The sequence below is a fragment of the Cornus florida genome, unplaced genomic scaffold, assembly GCF_030987335.1.
Source record: "Cornus florida cultivar Cherokee Brave unplaced genomic scaffold, ASM3098733v1 CherokeeBrave_3.0.0_Hap2_Chr08, whole genome shotgun sequence".
Classification (NCBI taxonomy): domain Eukaryota; kingdom Viridiplantae; phylum Streptophyta; class Magnoliopsida; order Cornales; family Cornaceae; genus Cornus; species Cornus florida.
Window position 1 is genome coordinate 45,026,016 of NW_026775578.1, and position 9,949 is coordinate 45,035,964.

Genomic DNA, 9,949 nt, shown 5'->3' on the forward strand with positions numbered 1-9,949 from the left:
TTAGTATCCCTTTGGGTTTGTTGTTGAACCGCACGTCTCACAGGTCTATCAATCTAGGATGGTACATTCGAACACATTTGAGCTGAGCGCTTAGTGTGGCACCCAATCAAGGATGGGTCTAGCTATCAACTATAACGGATAAATGTTAGACTACTACCTAACCCATTTTATTTCTCATCCGGATCTATATCCTCGACATTGTGTTTATTAAACCGGCTTAACTAATTTTTTTATAATTTTTCATTCATTATAAAAGAGGGAGTATGCCTATCTATATAAATAATGTAATAAAACAAATTCAATTAATAGATATGGTGACCTTTGTAATAAAATTATAATAATTAATATTAAGTCAAATGTATAAATAACATAATAAATTAGCATAAATTTTATTTAAATTCTTAATCCCCGTTAAAAATTCATATAAAAATAATGTGTCGTTACAGCAATTTTTTAAAACATAACCATTCTCTAGGTTATGGTAAAGCTACAAACATGAGGTTGAATAAATTACTTAACGCCTCAAAAGTCTTTTTCAACCTTTTTTTTTTTTTTCCCTAATAAAGGGAAACACGAACACAATCAGAGAACTTGACTCTCTACCAACTAAGCCACCGGATAGAGCATCTAGTTCGGTAGAGCTATTTCCTTAGTTCATGTACATATATTTTAATTAATTTTTTGTTTTTTTTGTTAGCTCGAACTCAACCACAATATATTCAAGTTGCAGAAAAATAGACCCATCAATTCAAAAGGAATCCCAACATATATTCAATGACAAACAACTTAACATCTCTTCCATGCAACAAAAATGCACATAAACCATGCACATAGTGAGTGCTGTTAATAATGTCAGATTGAGTATTTTCACAGGGTCCTTGAACTTCAAGATGGTTGTCATCTGGCCATATCAAGTTCTAAAAAAACAAAACATGTTCCGGTAATTCGACCGCTAAGACATGCTCCAACCTGTCCCAAGCAGGCAACGAAAACTTCCCAATTATATTGTGAAGAGTCAAGCACTATCCGATCGCACCTGATAAGAAATCAAACATCAATAAGAATCCAGAAATTTTCATCCAAAACTTCAAAAAGTAAGCAAGCTTAAACTACTACAAAGTGGTAAATCTGTTGCTAGACTTTTGGTCACCATTCTAACTTGACTACAAAACACACCCTTAAATTCCTCCAGTTTTGTTAGTCTTATATCCTATTAATTGTAGCAGCATACCCTTCTTTTATAGTTTGTAGTTAAGTAGACAGGATCCATCACCGATCTGCAGACCATATTGTTTCAATTATTTCCCATACATTCAAATTCAAAAAAAGTTTATACCTGTCAATGAGATGCTGACCGTGACCTGGATTTCAGTCTGCATATTTTCATTAATGGAAAACCAAAATGTTGATAGAACTAAGAAATAGAAACCAGAAGGCAAAACATAAACATGACGAATACAACCAATCCCCAACTACCTGGACCGCTTGACAGGTGATGCAGATCTAGATTTTGATGGCGACCTGCAAACAGAACCTTCTAATGATTTGCTGCAGAAGAAAAACAACCAGTGAAAATCTCAGGCATGTATATGTCCACGACTCTCGTAGAGAAATATAGCAATTCATACCTCCTATTCCTTCTCAAACTTCTGCTTCTACTTCGGCTCCTACTTCGGCTTCTGGATGGACTGCGCTCGTATCTCTTCACCTACCATTCACGTACCAACAAACAACAGAGCAAACATATCAAATAGGAACATTACACTAAAAACAACACTACTTGCATGCAAAAATTAATGTTATGATCCCACACCCTCCAATATTACTCAAGAAACACTACAAGCATATTTGAAAAAGAACAGGCAGGCTGAAGGTAAGCAAGTTTTGTTTCATCTATAAATATTACAAGAATTGTATTTTAAACGCTAGAGAATGCCTGAAAAGAGTCATCCTAAAGGAGAGTACATAATTTGAATACATGCAGAGAACTATAAAAAGTAATTCAAATAATCATAGAAGCAAAGAGAATGAAAAAATAAATAAACATTTGCATCCAAAAAAGAATAACTGAACATTACCCGAACGTAAGTTCTTGTCCATGGATTTTTAAATTCGGTGTCATCAAGTTTCCGAATCTGAGTAGCACAAGAACACATGAGCTGCTGAATTGGACGAATAACAAACAGAATGGTAACAATTATACAGCAAGGAGTAGATTCTATGCATAACTTACAGCATATTTCATGTCTTCATAATTAGTATAATCAACCAGACCAAAGGTTCCTGAATACACAAGCCCACATTCTTACTACAGCTGTCATCCCAATTTTTCACAAGAAACAATATTGACAGCACTTCACAAAAACAAAATGGCATCACTGCATCTCTAAATAAGAGATTATTAGATAATAGATATTGATTACAGTACATGTACTGTAGAGCTATCAGGGACAGGAGTAACATTGTAGAAGACTCGATATGCAAATGGCATGTATTGAGCATTGATCACGAGTACACCAGCATTTAGAAAGGTAAGGCATATATAATTGAGTATTGATCACATAACTACATCCTCCTACTATCACAGTTCAGCCATACAAAAATCTAATTTACGAGATTAGATTGTAAAGCAGAATTATATTTCCAACAAATACAAGGTGTTGGTACTTTTTGCTGACCACAGATTATGGTATCCGACATTTTAAACCTCACACCAACTGTACATATTGAAAGTTGAAACTACAGAATCCACAGTTGCTTGTACAACTGCATATGTTCTGTAACATGCAATAGTTCAGTTACTAAACTATAGTTCATTTAACCTTGCTATGGCAAGCAAACCATACATTCAGGCTCAATTCATGGACCTGTCTTTCAGTGGCATCAAAATGCCACGAATGGTTTGTATTCTTTGGATCATTAACTTTGTTTGACGGTTTGACCCAGTCAAGGTAAAATCAAATTTCACCTTCTCTAGGACAATCTACCCATTTACTCAAAACAATACCTTCAGGTCATGACAAAACAAATTTTGATGCTTTCTCATAATCCCTTTGGCCTAATCATCAACATAATAAATAGGTAGTAGAATTCATGGAAAATGATTAAACTTGAAAGCTTAATCATTCTTCTTCAAGAGACAAAATCCTACCAAGTTCTACAAGTGCAATTTTTTTTTTTTTCTTTTCTGTTTTACAAGTATTTTCTCAATGTTATTTTCTTTAACGAGATATACATGTAATAATATCACCTTATCCATTATGATCCTTGAACTCTCTTATCCTTAACTAAAATTTAATATAATCCTTGATTGTTTCAGTCCTTTATCATTGAAATTCTCTAAAAATATCTATCAACCAAAAATGGACGTTTCCTAACCAGTGCACTACGGGTTGGAATGTTTTACCTACTAGGACACTAATTTGTCTTTAAAGGAGCAGAAAACTTGGGAGAAAAAGTATTTGCAGGATTTGCAGAGAACGAACTTGAAAACCTTTCCTTCTATTTTAGCGCCTTCTTTCCCGTTAAGCACTCATCACATCTGCTGTCTCACAAATTGTGCTTCACTCTTGAAAACAGTGATGGCATCCCTGTCATTTGTGTCCTAGCCCTACAATTTCACATTTCTTTCTAGTCTCATTTTAAAGGGGCATCCTTGCACCATAGTATAAGGGCCCTGGCACAAGTTTGACAGTGGAACGCTTAGGCACCAGTGTCGCTTCAGCGGTACAACAGTTATTGATGCCGTTGACCAAGTTTGAGCCTCAAAACAGCCACTTTGTGAAATATTAAAGATTAGGCTAGTCTCAAATCCTCCCTCCCCAAGACCCTGTCGTGGCGGTACCAGAACTGAAAATGTCCTTACCCTTGCATCATAGTATATAAATTTTACCTCTCAACTTCTTCTGCCCACCCTTAAACATGTTGCCTGTCCCACACCGTCACTTTTCAATGGCTCAAAATTTCTTGCACTTGGATTCAAAAGCTATGATTCAGTAGATTGATTGCAAAATGTGTGTGTGTGTGTGTGTGTGTGTGAAAGAGAGAGAGAGAGCCACAAGGATATCCTCTTATCAGTAATGCGTGTGTTTGTGTGAAAGAGAGAGAAAGAGCCACAAGGATATCTTTCAGATCTTAGGATTGGTAGATATATAGGTCTACACAGCTAGTTTAAGACAATGGTCTATATTCAGTAACAGCATGCTAACAACTTCATGATTAAATGTAGCAGTCGTAGTAGAAAGTGTAGTAGAGGCAGCAGAAATATTTCTAAGTATTGATTATGAATGAATAAAACTTATGATAGGGTCCACAAAAATGTAATATGGTGGCTTCAGAAAAGAAAAAAGTCACAAGTAGATATTATAACATGATAAAGCAAATTGATTGCAGAAGGCGTGCGCGCGCGTGAGAGAGAGAGAAAGAGAGAGAGAGCCACAAGGATATATTTCAGATCTTTGGATTTGTCAATATATGGGTCTAGCCAGGTAGTTTAAGATATTGGTCTATATTACTCTAATCAGTAATCAGCAACAGCATGCATGCAGCTTTATCATTAATTGTAGTAGTTGTAGTAGAAAGAATAGTAGAGGCAGCAGAACAGCAGCAGAAATATATCGAAGAATTGATTATGAATGGATAAAGCTTATGATATAATGGTGGCTTCAGAAAGAAAAAAGTCACAAGTAGATATTACAATATGATAAAGCAGACTTGAGACTATAGTAAGACAACAGTAAGAGAAACACTGAATTGCCAATTACTATACGCTTATGTCAAATATCAACATTTAGCCTATCATACATTCAAAATAAAGCCACATGGTGTATGCTATTTGCTGTGCTATTGGCTGAAAAAATTGATCCATTTGATGAAACAAAAGCAGGAATAAGTGCTAAATGAGATACCTAAAGAGGAACATCTAGAATCAAGAAGGTTTAAGATAAGAAGGATTAGATAAGGACTAAAACTGAATATCGAATTCGAATTTAATAAAACTAAAAATACAAGTGCAAAAAAATGAAGATCAAGTATCAAGAAATAGCAAAAGGTAAACATTATCTAGACTCAATTACTTACAACGAGAGATACTAGAGATTACACAGATCATACACCTAAACCAAGATGTGTAAAATGGAAGTGCTCCAGGTATATTGTGTGTTTATCATATACTTCTTAAATTAGAAGGTAAAATTCTACAAATCAATTATCAGACCAAAATATTGGACAGCCAAATAATTGCTCATAAATTTCCAAAAAAAAAATTACATGTTCATGAATAAAATAGCAGAAATGCATAGAGTTAAGGCAAGCAATGTTAAAATTTTAAAAATATACGTTCGTGAGACTATTCAAGTAAGGAAAGACGTGATAGATTGTGGTGTTATTTAAATTATGGGTGCTGAGAGAGAGAACCCTACAATGAAGAAAAATATCTGGCAAAACAATTTTTAATATAACATAATAAGCAAAAGGTGCAAGAAAGATAATTTCTATGTGAATTCAACCTAGCTAGCATAATCCAATAAGAAAAGAGAATGAATCAGAAGCCTAAACAAGACTGCCTGCAACAACTAATGTCTTTTCTCCAACACAATGTCTTGTTGATTTTCCTTTAATTAAATACGAAGTCTAAAAGACATTACCTAATGTAGGTCTACTAGGTCCCTAACCTTTCAGTATTCCAAAGCCAGTCAGCAAAAATTTAAAAGAGGGGTACTAATATGAAAATTATTCTCTTTGTACTTTAATGTTTTGAACTTTTAGTGCGAATTTTCCTGCAATCGATCTATACCTTTTTGCTTTCCCCACGCATCATGAATTGCTAATAAGCTAAGTTGATAACATCTCAGTATGCTAATAAAAATCATAATATTAGGCATCCTTTCCTTCATCATCCCCTATAGTGCATCAAAGTCCATGTCCCAATGCTTGTAATCCCTCAAAAAAAAACCTTAAAAGTGATTTCTTTTGCCACCTTAAAATATCACCTCTTGACCCCTTGTTGCCACCATAGATTCAATCAGCACAAGCAGAAATAGATAGAACTCTAACCCATGAAGCCATTTTATATTTAACAAAAGCAAAGAACATATCTTTTAGCTCCAAATCAAATCTAAAACATATATAATACTGTGAAACGGACTGAGATACTCAAGGCTCAGCTCATGGTCAATTCAATCAAAGGCTCATTTGAGACTGACCCATGTATAAAAGGGGCCAAACTCGCAACATTTTAAAGGTCCTTAACTTATGGGGATTTGTCTTGAACTCAGCTTGACGAACTCATAAGCACCCTTAGACTATGTAAAGAACCAATCTAATAGAACATTGATTGAGATAAACTCAGTTTAGAAGATCCATAAAATTCGGGATAGAAGGTCAAAGCCTGATCGCATCTTGATGAAAGTTAATTTGTTCAATCCAAGTTTGAAAAGCCCAACCACTCTACTCATTTATAGCCCTACATACATACTAAAGTGACAATGGCATAATCAGTATGTGATTTATTCAATCCAAGTTTGAAAAGCCCAACCACTCTACACATTTATAGCCCTACATCCATGCATCAATTTTTAACCAAAGTGACAATGGTATAATCAGTTTGTGACCTTCTACACTCATATATCATCGTAACAAAAATGTTAGTAGTAATGATAGTGTGCCATACCCTCACTGTCACGGGAAACTTCAGCAAAACACACATCGCCAGCTTTTCGCATATGATCCTGCAATCATTTTCCCACCATATTACCACCATGGCTGTGCAGGTGTAAAATTAAATAAATAAACAAGTGCTTAATAACATATACTATGTTTGCAAGAATAATAATTCCCTTACCTTCAAATCTTGCCATGAACCAGACGAAGGAAGCCCTCGGACAATAACTGTGTATCAAAATATGGTTTGCACTCAGAATTATTTAAAGATGTCTAAAACAAACCTAGAACTAATTATGTAAAGGTGGTGGACAAACAAACACAATTTGCATACAGGACACTCCAATATTAATTTTGATTCTAGTGGCACCTCGAAATTCAGAATGGTGTGAAGTGCCATAACGCCCTCCACGGTCTCCACCACTGCCACCACGATGATCAATTGAGGATGATTGCCCCCTACCACCACGTGCAAACTCAACCTGTATCAAGGAACAAATGAGAAATTTATCAAGGAAAGACAAAAATATGGAAACATGTGAAATAGTTGAAAGCTCTTATTACCCTTAGACGGCAACCATCAAAATTATAGCCATCTCGACGCCTGATTGCATCTTCCGCATCCCGAGAATTATCAAACTGGTAAAAAAAAGTAGAGAGAGAGATCATCCAAAAAACTGAATTCGTGCTCATGCAACTAAGAAACACCCAAACTTATAGTAGTAGTGGTGGTAGTAGTACTAGTAGTAGAAATGAAAACTAGTACCTCCACAAAACAATAACAGGGAGGACGAGGTGGAATTTTCAATTCAATATCCAATATTCGGCCATACTGCAAAACAGCAACAATGTATATTTCACGCATGCCAACAATTGTTACAGCTTTGAGTATGAGGAACAGCAAGAATCATGTACTCCCAAGCCTCAAACCTTGTAAAATAGATCTTCAATTTCCCATTCTTTTATATCTGCAGGCAGGTTTCCAACATAAATTGTGCGAGAAAAACGACCACTCATTTTATGAACCAGATAGGCTGCTTAGCGAGCACACGTTCGCTGCATACAGAAGACGAAACCTTACAAATAGAGCTACAGTGTAATTGTTTTCCAAAATATTAGAAACTCATTCTGATATTCATTTTTTTTAATCTCTGCCTACTCATTTTGGCAATAACAAAAATAAAGAAAAAGCAAAACTATGAAGCAAACCAAGAGAGCAATCCTTGAGGTGAGCGGTGCTCCACAATCTCCATTGCTCACATGCTCCAAGATTTTTTTTGATAAATTGCTACATGCTCCAAGATGCTCCACAGCTATAATTTATTTGAAATGAAATTTGGTATGTTCATCTTCTCTAAATTTTTGCAGATGCATAAACCTTCTGAGAGTGAAAGCAAGAACCTCCAATTATATATAATTCCCCACAACTCCACCCTGACATCTCCCACTCCCCATCTACATTCCTATGTATGATTCCAAAGCTCATATTTGTCCAACAGCTTGACATCTATCATGAAGAAAGCATTTGTGTCATGAGATGAGGTGAGCTTGCTATAGATTCATGCAATTACCTTATTCAGATTTCTTTTAACTGCAATGAAGAAAATGGCCCTGGATAATATGCAATATTTCCTCAATATTCTATTTTTTTATGTTGTTAGAAGTATGTGTTCGGGTAATAAAGAAGGCATAATGTCACCATTCTCCCTATTTAGAGTCCATATGTCATATATGCATCAGAGCAACTGTAAATGATGGTCCATTTTTCTTTCTTTTTCTTTTTCTTTTTTTGTTCTCCTTTTTTTTCCTGGGTAAGTGACTGACAGTCAATTTTCAACAAATGAGAATTATATAATTTAAAAATCCTGGACCATGATAAAACTATATAAACATTAAACAATAAACTAGAATACCATGATTGATCTCACAACATGTCACCAAATACTAGTGTTCAATCCTATATTTACAGGAGAATAATGTTGGTTGGAGCTCAACCATTGCTGTCAGGAGAAAAAAAAAGAAAGTAAAAAGCCCACTAAGATAAAAAGTTCTGATAATCACTTTATATACTGCACCAGCATAAGATAACTGTTATCACAAAATCAAACCAACATAGAATGCGGGTTTGAATGACAGAATTTCGGTCAATTCAACAACATAGACTACAGATGATCAACAGCGCGAAAAATCAAACAACTTCTAAATAGTGGAGTTGTAATCCTTCACTGAACATTCATCAAGGATGTACAGACATTGAATTTATACATTCGGTAAAGTTTAATCAGTTCCGTTTGGCTTTGCAAATATTTTCTAGTCATGTGTTCAGCCCTTTACTGGGATTCGCATTACGGAAAGGAATTACATATTTTTCTAAGCAATTTGAACTTCTTTATGCGGATCTTGAAACCCAAACAGTGACCACATAGATACTTTGAGGGCAAAACAAAGAAACCCATTTCTTTTAAACTCATTTCAATCCATCTCGTTTCTGAAATCCAAACACACTCTTCACAGTCCTCACAATGCTCCATTTCGCCATCACACAAATTCATTTGCTTAACAGAGCATTATTAGAATTTTTTTTTTCTATATATGCGTTTGTGCGTATACATATATAGAGTAGTTAGATGGAGTTGTAGCATAAAGGGACAGCAATGACTGAGGTTATCACCGATTTGCGAAATAAAGTCCATTTCAATGAATCGTGAAACTACAAGAAGGAAAATTGTGAGCTTTGTTGCTAATAAACTGATAAAAACAAACATTTAGGTCCTAAAACATTAACATACCGGAGTAGAGAGAACTCGAATGCTGGTTCTACCAAGTGATTCGCCTTCCTTGGACCGTAGAGACCGAGTTGTCGTTGAGCTAGGGTTTCTCACCCCTTCCTACCTCCAGAGGTAAGACGACCACAAAAAAAAAAAACAGAAAAAAAACGCACGGTGGGAACTTGGGAATTGGGGATAACACGACAGAAAACATGTATAAAAGAATTTAGTTTTATTGTTCATGTTTAATTTGTGAGATAAGCCAAAAGTTAAATATTGGAGTATTTTTTAAAGTGAAGTGTGAAATGTTCACATCATATTTAAGAATATCCCGACAGTACTGTACCCGGTCTCTCAGATGTGGTGGTGAAGGCAGAGGGATTTCGGTTAACAATATTACTTTATTATTTATGATATAGTAAGACACATTGACAAACTTTTCGTCTTATAGGACTTAACTCAAAAGCCTCTTACATTAAAATAAAAACTCTTTCAATTTTTTTCACAGGTAAAAGTAATTG

The 9,949-nt window shown here is 35.1% G+C and overlaps 1 protein-coding gene across 7 annotated transcripts; it reads right to left on the bottom strand.

Annotated features, from left to right (window-relative positions):
- Positions 1-724: 724 nt before the first annotated feature.
- Positions 725-9,604, bottom strand: LOC132271550 (serine/arginine-rich splicing factor SR34A-like). Of its 7 annotated transcripts, none has more exons than XM_059772966.1 (13): positions 9,450-9,604; positions 7,591-7,716; positions 7,427-7,492; positions 7,225-7,299; positions 7,031-7,142; positions 6,842-6,888; positions 6,671-6,728; positions 2,234-2,283; positions 2,079-2,135; positions 1,629-1,708; positions 1,477-1,521; positions 1,232-1,277; positions 725-1,036 (listed from the first exon to the last, which is right to left on the bottom strand). In XM_059772966.1, the coding sequence occupies exons 2-13, from the start codon at positions 7,675-7,677 to the stop codon at positions 1,016-1,018; spliced, it is 744 nt and encodes a 247-aa protein (XP_059628949.1). In that variant the 5' UTR covers positions 7,678-7,716; positions 9,450-9,604; the 3' UTR covers positions 725-1,015. The 7 variants fall into 7 exon arrangements, with proteins under 7 accessions (XP_059628949.1, XP_059628948.1, XP_059628947.1 ...); XM_059772965.1 differs by having other exon boundaries at positions 1,477-1,548; XM_059772968.1 differs by lacking the exon at positions 1,232-1,277 and adding an exon at positions 1,337-1,373 and having other exon boundaries at positions 896-1,036; positions 9,450-9,603.
- Positions 9,605-9,949: the final 345 nt, after the last annotated feature.

Coding starts and splice junctions, on each gene's coding strand:
- LOC132271550 (XM_059772962.1), bottom strand. CDS start 7,677: ATGAGTGGTCGTTTTTCTCGCACAATTTATGTTGGAAACCTGCCTGCA. Junction 6,889..7,030: donor ACACCATTCTGAATTTCGAG/GTGCCACTAGAA, acceptor TTTGATACACAG/TTATTGTCCGAGGGCTTCCT. Junction 1,709..2,078: donor GGACAAGAACTTACGTTCGG/GTAATGTTCAGT, acceptor CGTGAATGGTAG/GTGAAGAGATACGAGCGCAG.